At 51.6% G+C, this 15,018-nt stretch overlaps 1 protein-coding gene across 1 annotated transcript; it reads left to right on the forward strand.

Annotated features, from left to right (window-relative positions):
- Positions 1-7,349: 7,349 nt before the first annotated feature.
- HOXB3 (homeobox B3) lies at positions 7,350-9,512 on the forward strand. The gene is made up of 2 exons (XM_007941965.1): positions 7,350-7,797; positions 8,653-9,512. The coding sequence occupies exons 1-2, from the start codon at positions 7,350-7,352 to the stop codon at positions 9,510-9,512; spliced, it is 1,308 nt and encodes a 435-aa protein (XP_007940156.1).
- Positions 9,513-15,018: the final 5,506 nt, after the last annotated feature.

The following is a 15,018-nucleotide window of genomic DNA, read 5'->3' on the forward strand; positions in this document are numbered from 1 at the left end:
ATGCGGGACCTCCGCGGAGGCGGGAAGATTTTCATCTCTGGCCCCTTTGTTCCCTACCCTCTCCGGCATATTAGAGGTGGGGGTTGGGGATCCAAACGCCCAGAGCTGCCCTCATTAGCAATTCCCACTTTACCACTTCCAGCTTTGAAATCTTTATTAATTTTTAAAAGGAACTGGAGATTCAGGTGCGTGTGTGAACTTTGTGGGGCTCTACCATAGCCATAAAGTTGGGGAGCGAAACAGGAAAGGAGTGTGGGGTCGGAACCCAGGCAGGACCAAAAGGGGGAAAATGAAGTCACTAAACGCTTTGCCCAAGTCTCCTAGGACCCAGAGCCCAGGTTGACCAGCGGGCCAGGCTCTTTTGCGCTGGCCAAACCCTGGCAAGCTCTTAGGCCGTCCTGAGGCTGAAGTCCAACATCGGTTTTAAACGATCTAGTCGCTTTGGCCTTATCCAGAGGAGAATTTTCGTTTGCTCTTCGATGGATTTTTTGGGAGGAAAACACGCACGATCCCACCCGAGTCCCAAAGGATGGGCATCCAGTGATTACTCCAGGAAGTTCAGAGTGCTCCTTGCCCTCTCCCAATAGGAGTAGGGGAAGGGAGAGGGGCGCATGTCCGGGCTCTGGGGGAACTGAATCTCGGAGAGGCAAGGATCAGTCTCTGATTTTTATCTTGATTATTATTGTTGCCTTTATTATTTTACATGCTTTTGCCTCGCCCTCTTTCTCTTTTTCAATCTCTTTCTCTCTTCCACACGCACAGCGCACATTGCCCAAGTTTCCTTGCGCGAAGCTAGGAAGAAATTGTTCCCTCTTCTCTCTGAAGTATTCCCCTAAATCATAACTTCACTGTAAGGGGTGATTAACTCCCCTTTCTTTTCTTCTTCTCCTCTCTTCCTAGACCCCAGAGTCTTCCCTCAGACTCCTTTAGTGTGCCTCAGCTACTCATCACCCCACCTTGTCCCGCGAGGTTGGAAAGGACACTAACCCTCAGCAGCACCTCAAACGAAATGGACACCCTCGGGGCTTGCCTGCTCTACCAGTCAGCCCCCCACCTCCCAGTCCCAACTAGGGGCGACTGACCTGTCTAAAGTCTCTGAGAAAGGAAGAAGAAGAAAAAAAAAAAAATCAAACTGGGATCCCATTGCTTCCTAAGCATATCAAGCAGGATGGATTTCCCAGAATTAGTTAGAAGTCCCTACTCCATCTGCTATCGGGGATGCATGTCCTCTGACAATTTTCTCCAGGTTAACCTTCTTGCTCCCCAGTCCTCCTTTTCACTCCCACCCCACTGCACCCCACCGCTCTGTGTAGCCAGAAGGGACCACATAGGGTTGTGAGGTGGCTCTGGAAGGGGTGAGTGGCTGCCTTGTCTCTGGAAAACTCCTCCATCCTCAGTTCAGCTACAGGCCTGCTCCTCCCACAGGCCCTGAGCTGGCTGGGTGCCCTCCAGGCTCTCTTTATTCCTCAAGGCAAAGCTGTGCATTCCCACTCTTCCACACACACACCCCTGCAAGCAACAAGGTTCTCGTCTCAATTTTATTGTGACCTTCTTTAGCCAGTGGTAGCAGTAACCAGGAGAGCTGGAGGGTCAGAGGTGCATTTTTGACTTTTTTTTTTTTTTTTGTGGGGGGAAGTGAGAGGAGAAACCCCAGAGTTCTGGTTCCCCTAAGCCACTGGAAGTTTCCTCGGCCCAAGTTCTTGACCCGCCTGGTTCAGATCTACATAGGATCTAACCCTTAGGTCTCTAACCAGGGTCTGGAGATCTCAGAACACAGTTCTTGCAGTTACACAGTCAAACCAACCCAACTCACTGCCGCGGAGTTGGACCCGACTCATAGCGACCCCTCCTTGGGCTTCTGAGGCGGTATCACTACGGAAGTAGATTGCCCAACCTTCCTTCTGAGGGATGGCTGGGGGATTTGAACCGCCAGTCTTCTGGTTAGCGTCAAATGCCTTAGGCAGCTCTCAAAGCCCTCTCTGGGGGTCCTGGCTTGAACTCCAGCACTGGGGCTGGCCTGGGCATTTTTTTTCTCTTGATATTACTAATAAACACAGACAAATGGCTCCCATCCTCCATCCCCATCTCTTCTCCCATCTTCCCCTCAGCTATCAACTCTCCGGGCAGGCTGTAGGATCCTCTTTGGCTCTGCAGGCAGCTCCTGTTCTTGGAGGGTTGGGAGGCCGTAGAGTACCCCGCTTCAGCAGGGCCTCAAGAAACCGTCTGCTTCAGCCCACCCAGCCCAGGGACCCTGTGAGAAATGGAAGGTAGAGGCCAGGGACACACTCTCTATGAGAAGGATCCTCTCTCGACCCAAAGCAGAGCCTGTGAGTGAGGATCGAGAGGGTGTGAGGGAGACTTTGCCAGACAGTCATCCTCTCCTGGAGGGGAAACAATAGCTGGAAACCATCTCTCACCTTTGTTCTCCCAGCCCCTTCTTCTTTCCTGGTGCATCCAGATGGGAGAAGGCAAAAGCCAGGCAAGTGTCCTCATCCAGAAATCATGGGGTAGGAGCTGGCTACACCAAGTTAACAGAACCAGTTTCTAAAGCTGTCTTTGTGAAGAACAGAGACTATCTGCTCTCTATTTTATCCTCTAAGCCCCTAGTCAGCAGTTAGGCAGAGTTGCAATCACTCTTGCTTTTGGAAATGTCCTGGGGAATTTTTCCTTTTTTCTTTTCTTTTTTTTGTCTTTTTCCTCCATTGGGAACGTCTCTTCCCCACCCCCCGCCCCAGATCTGCAGACACCTACATTCTTGGCTCCTGTCTTCCGCCTACAGGCCTCCTCTTTGCTTTTTCCTGCCCTTCTCAAACACACCCTTAAAAAAAAAAAAAGTTTAGCTTTTGTAGCCTTCCTCACTTGTGCCAAGAGTCATAAATCTTGCAGAGCTGTGAGAAACAAACAGGTTTGTTCTGAGTAACAGTAATGACAACTCTCTCTTCTGTTAGTGGTCTCTCCTGTTCACTTATTCATCTCATCTTCTTAGAAGTCCAAATGTCCTTATCACCTCTTAGTCCCTTAGGTGAGAATCTTCACAGGAACTTCTCCGTGAAGTTCTCCAGCTCTCTCCCGCCAGCCACGTCTGCAACTCCAGCTGAACACAAGGTTTTCCTTTTGTCACCGGCTCCTCAGTCTCCCCTCCCCTGCAAAATGCTGTGGCTTTTTAAAATCAGCAGTCACCTCTTGTTGTCTGTTCTCAGAAAGAAGAGGGGTGGTGGTAAAATTTGAGAAAGTCTAGCCTTCCCCTTCCCAGAGTTGGAGGTTCCGCGCCCAGAGATTTGGGAGCAGAGAAAAGGAATAGAGAGCGTTGGGGACAGAGAAGAAACCAGACTGGGGAGGGGGAGTCACAGCCAGAGGGCAGGAGACCCCGCCACCAGTCCCGGAGGAGTGAAACTACTTAAAAAAAAAAAAAAAAAAAAAAAAAAGTCTTGGTGTTCCAACTGCGAATGAATGAAGAGCGGCACCCATCACTCCCACCCCTAGGTCAGGCCAGAGCCTCCAAAAGCCACTTCTCAAATTAGCATAATGGTTTACTAGTGTGTGTGGGAGGGGGAGCTGTGACTCTCGGGGCTTGGCCTTGCCTTCACTCTCCCCTTCTCCCTCCTGAAAAATCTCCACTTAAAAATTTACCTGTTCTTAAATTAAAAAAAAAAAAAAAAAAAAACAGACCCTCGACTTTTCCTTCGTTTTGCGATCCTTTTATTTGGGGGGAGGGGGGTGATTAAAAAAATCTCCCCCCTCCTCAGTCACCACCATCACCTTCCTTATCAGGCATCTAAGCTCGCTAAAGGGGGAGAGGTGGGGGGGGTGAGCTTGTGTGTGTGTGAGAGTGAGTGTGTATGTGTGTGTTTTTTTTTTTTTTTTTTTTTCCCTGTGCAAAAGCAGAGGCCATTGTTACGGAGTGTAGGGCGTACCAGTCTTATAGGGCAACCGCACTGTGGCGGCTGGGCCGTTCAGGAGCCTGGAGCTGAATTGTCGGCGAGCTGAGCCGCCCCAGCACCTTTCCGCTCTTCTTCTATTTTTTTCCCCCCCGGCTCCGCCACCCCCTCCTTCCTGCGCACCCCCGCTCCTAAGCCGAGTGAATTGAAGCGGACGCCGCGCGGCTCCTCCGGCCGCTCTGCCCCTCAGGCTCCCCAGCCGGGGTGGCTATTGGGGGGGGGAGCGACGCAGCTTTAAACAGTGGTCTTTTTTTCCTTTGCCTTCAAGGAGGGGAGATTTCTCGCCTGCCGCTCGCGCTGGGGCTCGATGTGAATATATATTATGTCTGCCTGTTCTCCCCTCGTCGGTGGCTAAGGTAAGCTGGACTGAAATAGGCTATCAGTTTGTGAATGGCGGAGAGTATGTCTCAATGATTTATGGCCCATATGACTCCAATCTCGGTTCAAGAAGAGTTCACAAGCTTTAAGCTTCCTTCCACGCAGCGACTCTCTCTCTCTCCCTCCCTCCCTCTCTCTCTCTTCCTCTCTCTCTCCCTCTCTCTTCCTGCTTCTCCCCGTTTCTCCCTTCTTTTCTTTCAGCAGCCAGCTCCAGGACTGTGTTTTCCCCGCTGCTAAGAAGAGCCTCATCTTTCTCTCCAATCCTTTCTTGTTCTTTTATTTTTCTCCCATCCGTTAATATTTTTAGATTCTGGAAGGTGGCCTGTCTCCTCTCCCAGGGGTTTCCCCAGCCATTGTTACCCTCCCTGGCTCTCTTGGGGGGGTGTGTCTGGCGAGGTGGGGTTCTTGGGGGGAGCTCACCTCTCTCCTCCAGCCAGACCCTGGGGGGAAGCCGGGAGCCACCGTCTCCCTCCCTCCCTCCGAGGAGCCATATGGAGCCTGCATTTTTCCAACATGGAGGAAGGGAAATAGACACGTTTAGCTTGGTAGAACTACTCCCCACCCCCTCTTCTCGTGGATCCCCACATCTCCGATCCCCTCGGCACCCTTCCGTCTTCTCACTGTCCCAGCAGCCAGGCCCCCCGGCGCCCTCCGGCCTAGACCACGGCCCGGCAAAGTCCCGGAGCTGAGTTACCAAGGCGCCTTTTAATTCGGTTACCTTCAGCGCCCAAACTTGCTGCTGCCTTCGGGGCTCGGTCCTCGGCCAGCCCAGTGCGCTTGGAACCGGACGCCGCTAAGCGCCTCGGAGTCCTGATCGTTTTTCTCCCCGCCTCCTTGGGCCAGAGCCGGCGGCTGGGCGCTCCTCGCCAGCCACCGCGGCAGCAGCGACCGAGACAGCCCGGCGGCGGCAGCCAGGGGTGAACCCAGTCCACAAACCTTCCCGGCCCTGTCTCGCCGCCGGCGGAGTCTCCATTCTTTCCTATCGTGTCTCCGGCTCCTTTGGCTCCCACACTCTCCTGGCCTCGGTCCTGCGATGGTCTGGGGTTTATTTGCAAGGGGGGCGTCAGGGATTTCAGCCCCAGGCGTCTAGTCAAATTATTATATTATCATCCCCATCATCATTATTGCTGTAACAATCATCCAAACTAAATAAAGCTAGGGCCCAGCCAGCCAACCCCCTCCAACGTTTTTATTTCATTTTCTTCTCTATTAATAACAAACTCAACTGATGACTGTTAATTAATTCCCTCTTCAGCTGGGGCTGCTTGGAAGCTAATTTTGGTGAGACCATCAGAGGCTAATGGTCATAATAATAAAGGGATTGGGTCAGCCTGGGCAATTGGACTCCAGTTCTCCCTGGAAGGACCTGCTGCTTTGCAGACCGTGTGTATTTTCCAGAAACCAATAGGAACTCAGGGCTACCCCGGCTCCCTTTTGAGTATAAATCTGTGCCATTAAGAAGGGAATTTATGTGTGGGAGGGACTTCCTTCACCTGCACGCCTTTAATTTTATTTCTCTATTTTTAGTTTTCTTTGGAGTTGACCAGCTGGGCTGAAAGAGATTTCAGTATTCCAAACACACACGTCAGGAAAGGGCCAGTTTAGTGGTGAGGGGTTGGGAAAGACTGGGATAGACACAGTCCAACATTTCAGGATAATTCACAGAATCCTGTGACAGTTGGAATCTTTATTTTCCTGGCACATTTTTTAAAACTACATAAAAAATAATGATTATATTATTTTATTTTATTTTTTATTTTTTGCCTTGGATGACCTCAGTAAACGGGTACCCTCTGTTTTCAACCCAGAGTGTAATACTGTTCAAATTGTTTTGTTGATTTTTTTTTTTTTTATTCCTAGGGAATAATTTTCTCTTAAAAAGCACTTTCCCTGCCTCTTGGTAGAAGAGTCCAGCAATTATGTGTACAATTCCTTCTTTCGTTTTTTTAGTTTTCTTTTGGAGAAGCCAAAGAAAACAGATCGTCAAGGAAAGGGTGGGGAAAAAAAATGAAGTCTGCTGGAAGGAAAAAAAAGGGAAAGGAGAGACTTGGGCCAAATGGTCACAGCACCAACCGCCGGGCTTTGGAAAGTGAGAAACAGTCCAACTCTGTTGGGGGCCCCATGAGGGGCCGCTGGCTGCCAGGGGCGCAGGCTTGGCTAAGGAGACTCGGAGTGGAGGTGGTGGTACCTGCAGCAGGGCCTGGGAGGAGACTGGGTTCCACCAGCTTTGGCGGTTAAAAATCTTCAGGAAGTTTCTAGGTCAGGCTGTTGTTGTTATCGTCTTTGTCAGGTGGGAAGGGAAGGACGGGATTCTTCACAGAAAGTCCTCTGCTGAACTTGCTGCTCCCTCTGGCCTCTTTCGAGGTCCTCTGCTCGTCTTCTAGGCTGGACTCTGCTTGGGTGGGAGAGATCTAGATGGACTTGGAGAGAAGCAGAGAGGCAGGAGGCAGAAAGGACTCTGCTCAGAGGAGAGTGTTGAAGACGCTTTTACTTTGGTGTCTTCTAGTCCCCCCCAAGCCTGAAAGCATCCTATCCCAGAGGTGGGGGAGGGAGGAGGAGAAGAGAGGTCAGGGGCTAGTGCGCAGGCAAGAGAAAAGCAATGGTCCCTGTAGTAAGATTCTGCACCTGGGCGGTCTTCAGAGGAGTGCTGTCCTTATTTTTTAAGTGGACATGAAAACCGGTGGGCTTTTTTCCTTTAAAATTAAAGCATCAACATAAGGAAAATCCATTTCAGGTCAGGAAAGTAGCCTCAGTATCTGCTTTGGAGATGTTGGGGTTGGGAGAAGAAAAAACTATTGATGTCAGTTCCCTTTTCAGTTCCTAAGATGGATTCGTGCCCCAATCCTCTTCTCCCCCTTGTGTCTCTTCTCTCGCCCCGCAGGTCAGCCGCTTGGAACAGACCCCGGGAGGAGGGGGGCAGGAAGGGGAGGGGGGGGGTCCGGCGTGTCACGTGACCCCCGGGGTGCCAATGTCCGGTCGTGAGGGTATCAGGCCCTTGCAAGTTGCCACCCACTGCCCGGGCCTCGGCCAGCGATGCAGAAAGCCACCTACTACGACAACACCGCGGCGGCGCTCTTCGGAGGCTACTCCTCGTACCCAGGCAGCAATGGCTTCGGCTACGACGGTCCCCCCCAACCCCCCTTTCAGCCGGCTACGCACCTGGAGGGCGACTATCAGCGCTCAGCGTGCTCGCTGCAGTCCCTGGGCAACGCCACCCCGCATGCCAAGAGCAAGGAGCTCAACGGCAGCTGCATGAGGCCTGGCCTGGCCCCCGAGCCCCTGCCCGCCCCGCCCGGCTCACCCCCGCCCAGCGCCGCACCTACCAGTACCACTAGCAACAGCAATAATGCGGGCGGGCCCAGCAAAAGTGGTCCCCCCAAGTGCGGCCCTGGCTCCAACTCCACCCTCACCAAACAGATATTCCCCTGGATGAAAGAGTCGAGACAAACGTCCAAGCTGAAAAACAGCTCCCCCGGCACAGGTACCAGCTCTCTGACTTCCTCTTCCGCAGCTTTTGTCCTGGCCAGGAATGTCACTGTTATTCTAGCACCCAGACCCTGGGCGCCCAGGCGGCGGTCTGGGGTGCAGGGCTGGGAGCAGTATCAGGTGGCAGTGTCAGCTGTGCATTTCCCACCCCCCACACACCTGATGACCTCTGACCTCGCCAGTCCCCCACTCTTTCCAGCCACCTCCCATCAGTTTCTCAGAGCTCCAGAAGGCCTGGCACTGGCCTCAGAGCCTTTGGCAAGGCCACGGAGCCGAGAGGCGCTGCTGGGAGGACGCAGCCGCGTCGGCGATTGATTATTATTAAGTATGATTACTATGGGTATTAATCACGGTCGCCTAGGCGGCCCCTGGGTCCCGGCCTCCTGGCACAGTGGCCCCTTCGCACCATACCTCGGGGCCCTACCTGTGAGCGTCCACATTGCCCAGGCTTCTCCTTAGCCACCCATCCCCCCCCCGCAAGGGTGGGGGGTTCGCTATGTGTTCCCAGAGCTGGAATTGGGGAGAAGGAGGAGAAAGCGCGCGAGAAAACCCAGCCCTAAATAAATGGCCACGCAGCTCTGTCTGCGTGACATGATCAAATTTTCATAAGCTGGGGCAGCGAGAGGAGAACAGGTCTCTTAATAAATGCCACTATTATAGAGTGTCCGCTAATACGACGGGCAGGGTGTGGGGGACTGAGTGGAGGCGGGGACGCGAAGGGGAGGGCGGCGGGGCCTCCGAGTCCAGGCCTGGATTTATTAAGAAACGATGCATTCAATTTCGGCGTGTTCAGTAATTATCTTTTATTTCATTTTCTCCCCTTCCCACCCCTCCCCCTCGGATCCGCCAGAGGGCTGCGGCGGTGGCGGCGGTGGCGGCGGCGGTGGAGGAGGAGGAGGAGGAGGAGGAGTAGGTAGTGGCGGCGGGGGTGGCGGCGGCGGGGGAGGGGACAAGAGCCCTCCAGGGTCGGCGGCGTCCAAGCGAGCGCGGACGGCGTACACAAGCGCACAGCTGGTGGAGCTGGAGAAGGAGTTCCACTTCAACCGCTACCTGTGCCGGCCGCGCCGCGTGGAGATGGCCAACCTCCTGAACCTCAGCGAGCGGCAGATCAAGATATGGTTTCAAAACCGGCGCATGAAGTACAAGAAAGACCAGAAGGCCAAGGGGCTGGCCTCGTCGTCGGGGGGCCCCTCCCCGGCCGGCAGCCCCCCGCAGCCCATGCAGTCCACCGCCGGCTTCATGAACGCCTTACACTCCCTGACTCCCAGCTACGAGAGCCCGTCCCCGCCCGCCTTCGGCAAAGCCCACCAGAATGCCTACGCGCTGCCCTCCAATTACCAGCCCCCTCTCAAAGGCTGCGGCGCCCCGCAGAAGTACCCCCCGACGCCGGCGCCCGACTACGAGCCCCACGTCCTCCAAGCCAACGGGGGCGCGTATGGGACGCCCACCATGCAGGGCAGCCCGGTGTACGTGGGCGGGGGCGGCTACGCGGATCCGCTGCCGCCCCCTGCCGGCCCCTCCCTCTACGGCCTCAACCACCTTTCCCATCACCCCTCCGGGAACCTGGACTACAACGGGGCGCCCCCTATGGCCCCCAGCCAGCATCACGGACCCTGCGACCCCCACCCCACCTACACAGACCTCTCCTCTCACCATGCGCCGCCTCCTCAGGGTAGAATCCAAGAAGCGCCCAAATTAACACACCTGTGATGAGAGAAAGGAGGACGGAGGGGCGAGGTGATGAGGGCGAGGTGGGAGAGCCAGGTGGGCTGTGGAGCTTTGGAGGGCAGCCCGGGAGGTCTGAAAGAGGAGGCAGGGAGGCAGTAGTGAGGCTCCCTAGGGAGAACGCGTCTGAGCCCCTTCCCCTCCCCCTGGCCTGAGAAGTTGCTTTTCAGTCCTTCAGTCCCTTGTTCCATCTGCCTGCCAACCCATCGGGAAAGGAATCCACAGCAGATTGGAGATGACCCCATCAACCCCAGGGCTCTAGCACTACCAGTTAGTTGAAATTCCACGCTGGGACGTGGGGTGCAGAAGGAGTTAGGAAAACAAGGCAGAGAAGCACATTTTTAAAAACAGACTAGATGGCTACGCCATCACTAACCAACCAACTTACCTTCCATCTCTGTGGGCAATTCCCCAAAACCTTGATTTTTTTTTTTTTTTCCTCGCTCTTTCGATTTTCTTTAAAAGCAAAGCAAAACACAGTTCAAACCCAAGGGCACAAAACAGGCTCCCCTCTCTTCCCAGAGGCCTCAAGTTTGCTCAAATTTAGTTGAGTTTTTTTTTTTTTTTTTTGGCACCCCTTCCATTTCTAGCCCCGTATTTTTCTGTTTTAGGACACCTACAGCCTGCCCCCACAGATTACAGTTTTCAGAGGGCTCAGGGATGGTGAGAGATCCTGAAAGAGCTGCCTATATTATAAATATATATATATTTTTTCTTTGACATAAAAGTTGGAGGCAGGCAAGTTATCAGGACTAAAGGCTTGCCCATTCTGCTGCCTCCTATTTGGGCTCAAGGTCCATCCCCCTCTCCCCAGAAAGCAGTCGGGAACACGAGGTTCTACACGTTTTGTTTTCTTCTGTTACTCTCTTGACTTAACGTGAAAACAGGGTATATTTGAACAAACTGTCTGTCCCAGACAGGGGCTACAGCTTGGCCTGTGAGCCCTCAGCTCAGCCTCCTGACAGGACACTTTCGTTGCACTTAGAGTTTACATTTTAATGGATATAAAAACAACTGTGAGAGATGTCTGGGCCTGCAGGAGCCCAGCATCGCTCAAAAAGCGTGTGTTCTAGTGAACATTTTCATATATATTTATTGGTTATAGCCTGTTAAAATATTTTCTTTTTGTATTATTTATCCCCTACAGTATGTATTTATGAGGGAAAAAAAGGAAAAAATGTACTTTTTTAGTATTTACTTGTTATAAAGGACATGTGTTTCCTGTCATGTAAACCCAGCTATTTTAGTTATTATTGTACTCTAGAAAAGAGCTGTAGGTTTATGTTAAACTCGTCCTTATGAGCAATTGTAATTAGTTGAAAAGGCATGAACTCAGCTCCTAATGGTCACTGTATAGTCCTGAATTAGTAGAATTAGAGTTATTCTCTCTTGGAACTTTCTTTGTTCTTGGTACTTTTTTCCTCACTTAAAAGAATTGTCTGTGGAACAATTCTTGAATAAACTTTCTGTTACCAATTTTATCTTGTCCTGCTGGTCCCGTTTAGCTAGCAGATCCAAGCTGCTCACTGCCAAATGTCCTCCAAGTGGACGAAGGGCAGGACCCTCTTCTCGCCCGCCCTTTTCTCCAGGGATCAGGCCCTCCCACCCCTTTCCTGTGTCTCAGGCTTAAATCCAGTTTCTCTCACTCACACTAGTCTGGAACATTCTGCCAACTTCTTTTGCTAAGGTTTAAGTAACAAGTTGGGGGGAGGCTCATGGGCGCTCTCTGTAGGTCTTTCTGTCCGGCCTCTTTGCCTTCGTTTCTCATTGACCTTTGCCAGTTCCTCTTTTGGCCACTACCTCGGCCCTTCTCTCCCCCCACCAACAACAAAATCTGGCCGGATTGCTGTTTCTTCTACGCAACCTAAACTTCACAGTCCTCTTCCGGAGCTACAAAGAAGCCGTCACGTGACCCGAAGCCCAACCACCATTGGGTCTAAAATGAAAACAAAGGAAAATGATTAATCTTAAAAAAAAAAAAAAAAAAACCCGAGGCCTAGACTTCTCAGGTCAAACCTTAAAACTAAAGTGAAATTAAATCACTAAATAAAACTTGGGGCGGAGGGACAGGACAGGAGGCACATTTGATTTCCCCTGCCAGAGAAATGAGAGGAGGAGGCAGCTGTTGGATCCAAGTGTAAATAAAATGGTCCCTAGGCTAATGTGCGGCTCTGTTTCCACAATGCTTGGGAAAACTTCATTTCTTAGTTGTGGTTCCATAAAAGTTTTATCACATTGGAGCGAGGATAGAGAGGGTCTGTCAAAGATGAAATGTCACCGCCGCGTCGCTGGAGCCGATAAAAGCGAGGAGACAGGGCGGCTGAAATACGGAGCTAATTCGTTGAAAGAGAAGCGATGGCTGCTTGCTGAAGAGTTGCATAATTCTAATTGTAAGCGATGCGCCCGCATTGCTTCATTAGGAGCATATATTTGCTGGTAACGCGGGGGGGAGGGGAGGGGGGGTTTTGAGAATCGTTCCAGGCGCTCAGCCTTAAAGCGAGAGCTGATTTTCATTTTTATGTTGCATCCTGGCAGTCCAAGGTTAGTAATTACAGTCTTTATGCAACAATAAATAACAATAAAAAAGCAACCTGAATTTCACACTCTCCACCCCCACCTACCATCACCACCAAGTAGGATTTTCACTGGACTCGCGCATCCAAGCGGCAAGCAATTTAGCATTGGGTCAGACTATAATTTAAAGGCATAAGAGCGTGCAAAGTTTGATTGGGATCAAATAACGCTCAAGGGTTTGTCTTTCTTTCTTTCTTTCTTTCCTACTCTCTCTCTTCCTGTAAACTGAATAACATTTTCTGGATGATGTAACGGGATGAAATGCCATTTTGACTCTAGGGGTGGGATGGTTTGATTATTTATCTAAAGGGAGAGAGGCAGGCCAAGAGGAAGAATTTAGCCTGAGTTTGAAATCCAAGAGCTTTGGCCTAAAGCTGGAATGGCCACCAAGAAAAATAAGGGCCGACTGTGGCTTGTGTCCTCACCCTCTCCTCTCTGAGAGATTCCACACTGTCCGTTAAGCAAAGACTTGGGTTAAATATCTGGGTTGTAAGATTCGCAGCATCACAAGGGGGGAGGGGACGACGGAGCGACGTCTCCAGGAAGGAGGTCTCTCTTGGCCCCTTTTAACACCCAAATTTTCCACTGTTCTCTAATCTGGCCGTAAAATCTGTCAGTGAGAGTTAGAGCGAGCTGTATTTCCTGCAGGAAGAGTGTAGGCTGGAGTTGCCAAGAGAAGGGCTCAATTCTGCATCCCGCTGAGAGAGTCTGTTAAAACTTGCAGGACTTCTCAAGGGGGTGGTCAGAGGGGGAACCCCCACTTAGGCCTCACTGCACAGCTTCCAGTTACTATTCAACTTCTGTTTGCGCCTCCCCCATCCACAACCCCAGAAAATCTGCAAATGTCAACAGTGGCTTTTTTTGCAGCCACATTGAACACAGCGTTTCCGACCAGTTTGCCCAGTTCTGAGCCCTCAAGAGCCTGCCTCCCTCTGTCCCTGCAGCCCCCATCTGCGACTCCCCTTTCTCCATCCAGGCTCCCTTCCACCCCCACCCTTCTCGGTAGATTCCTCTGTCCTTTTAAAATACTCACCACCACCACCCACGCGGATGTTACATTGACAGAAACTTTCTAGCTCCAGCGTCCGGCTGAGTTGCCATTTCTCTGCTAACCAGCCTTCTCCTCCCGGCTGGGCGGCGGAGTGAGGAGGGGGAGGGGAGGCCAGAGCCGTGGGAGTTCTCGGGACAAACTTTCCACCCAACTTAGCGCCCTTCCTCTGTCCCCATTTCCCATCTGTTTCCTTGCTCTGCCAGAATCACCTTTCTCTTTTGCTCACCCCCCCCCCGCCGTCCTTTTTAAGGGATGTGGAATTTCGGCTGTTCCCTCTGCTTTCCCAAAGAGCCAAATTCTTTGATGCAATCGGAGGGAGCTGTCAGGGGGCTAAGATTGATCGCCTCATCTCCTCTCCGTCCCTCTGACCCACTTATTTAAAAATCTTCCCCCAGATCGACTTTTCAGTTTCTGCTTTAAGGTCTACTTTCCCACCAATTGCTTGGAGCTCTGAGGCTCATGTACCCCTCAAACCCCCCCCCCGGTTGAATTGCAACACTCTCTAAAGTTGAGACTATCTCGGTCCCTTCAAAATAAATTAAAAAACACCAAAAATATTTCTCCTGAGGGGCCAGAAATGGAATTTCATCTCAGTGGTCATTACTTCTACCCTCTTCATTTGCAGGGAATTCTTTATTGCCAGATATATATATATATATATATATTTTTGTAACTATGACAAAAATGGGGGTGGGAGAATCGCTTTATCCAGGAGGGAGAAAGCCCGCCCGCCCTGCAACCACATACATGCACAAATACGTTGACCTGAGCTTTCAGAGTGCTTTAAGTTGAACCAGTGGCCATCTAGGTTCTTGCTTATTGCCCCTGTAGATGCAGATAGTGGTTCAAGGCTTTAGTGGGTATATATGTATGTAGGGCAGATAAAGGGCTGTAGATGCTTGTGGCTGGGGAAGGCAGGTGGGCATAAGGTGCAGGATCAGCACTGTAAACCTGGGCAGACAAGAGAACTCAGACCACACAGATGTGGAGGCCAGAGGCCCATAAACCGACCCTCACCATCTATTGCACTCCTCTGTGTCAGCCTGGGAGCGCTTGTCGATTTTCCAAGATTTAACTGTTGCTTTGGTGGGTGGGTGGGGGCGGGGATAGGATAGTGGTGCTGATGGTTGTAAATCTCTTCTCTTCCTTATTTGCACCTTAACACTGACCTTTCCCAAGGCGCTGGAAACCTCTTTGAACTTTCTTTTCCTCTCCCATTGAGATCCTCACTCATCTTTTTTTTTTTTTTTTTGGCGGGGGAGGGGGTTGCCATTTGCTGCTGGCCATGTACATAAAGCATTAATCTACTCTATTAAATAATGTTTGGAAAAGAGGAAGCCTTCGGCTTTAGATTCTCTTGCTTCCCAGGCCGCCTGGATAGCCTACCCTTGGAATGGGGTGGGGGATGGGTTGTTTTCTGGAGGAGAGGCATTGGGGAGAGGGAGTGTGAAGCACTGTTGTAGAACTGGGGGCTCATGGTGTCCAGGTCGTGGTCCTCTGGAGTTTTTGAATCAATTAAAGCAATAATGCTCGGTTTTCCACCAGGCCCAGGCGAGCGATTGGCCGAGGCCAGTCCCGTGACCAAGAATTCCCTGCAATTTCGCCTGAGTACTGGGTTTAATACAGAGAGTCCCCATACGCTTGTATTTATCAGCAATATACAATTATAAAGGCCCAAAATTTAAAAAAAAAGAAAAAGAGAGAGAGAGAGACAGAGAGGGAGGGAGAGAGAGAGAGAGAGAAGGAAATCTCCCCCTCCCAAAATCGCTCCATCACATAAACCTGGGGGGGCAGGAGGGGGGTTCCTTCCGATCCTCCCTCCAGACGCCCCCCCCCAGCAGGCCCCCTCCCCCACCATTGAAAGCC

Source organism: Orycteropus afer, unplaced genomic scaffold, assembly GCF_000298275.1.
Source record: "Orycteropus afer afer isolate SDZICR_OR568_19922 unplaced genomic scaffold, OryAfe1.0 scaffold00085, whole genome shotgun sequence".
Lineage (NCBI taxonomy): Eukaryota > Metazoa > Chordata > Mammalia > Tubulidentata > Orycteropodidae > Orycteropus > Orycteropus afer.

Excerpts from the sequence above, each read along its gene's own strand:
- HOXB3 (XM_007941965.1), top strand. The coding sequence starts at position 7,350 with ATGCAGAAAGCCACCTACTACGACAACACCGCGGCGGCGCTCTTCGGA. Across the intron at positions 7,798-8,652 it reads AAACAGCTCCCCCGGCACAG|AGGGCTGCGGCGGTGGCGGC; the intron begins GTACCAGCTCTC and ends CGGATCCGCCAG.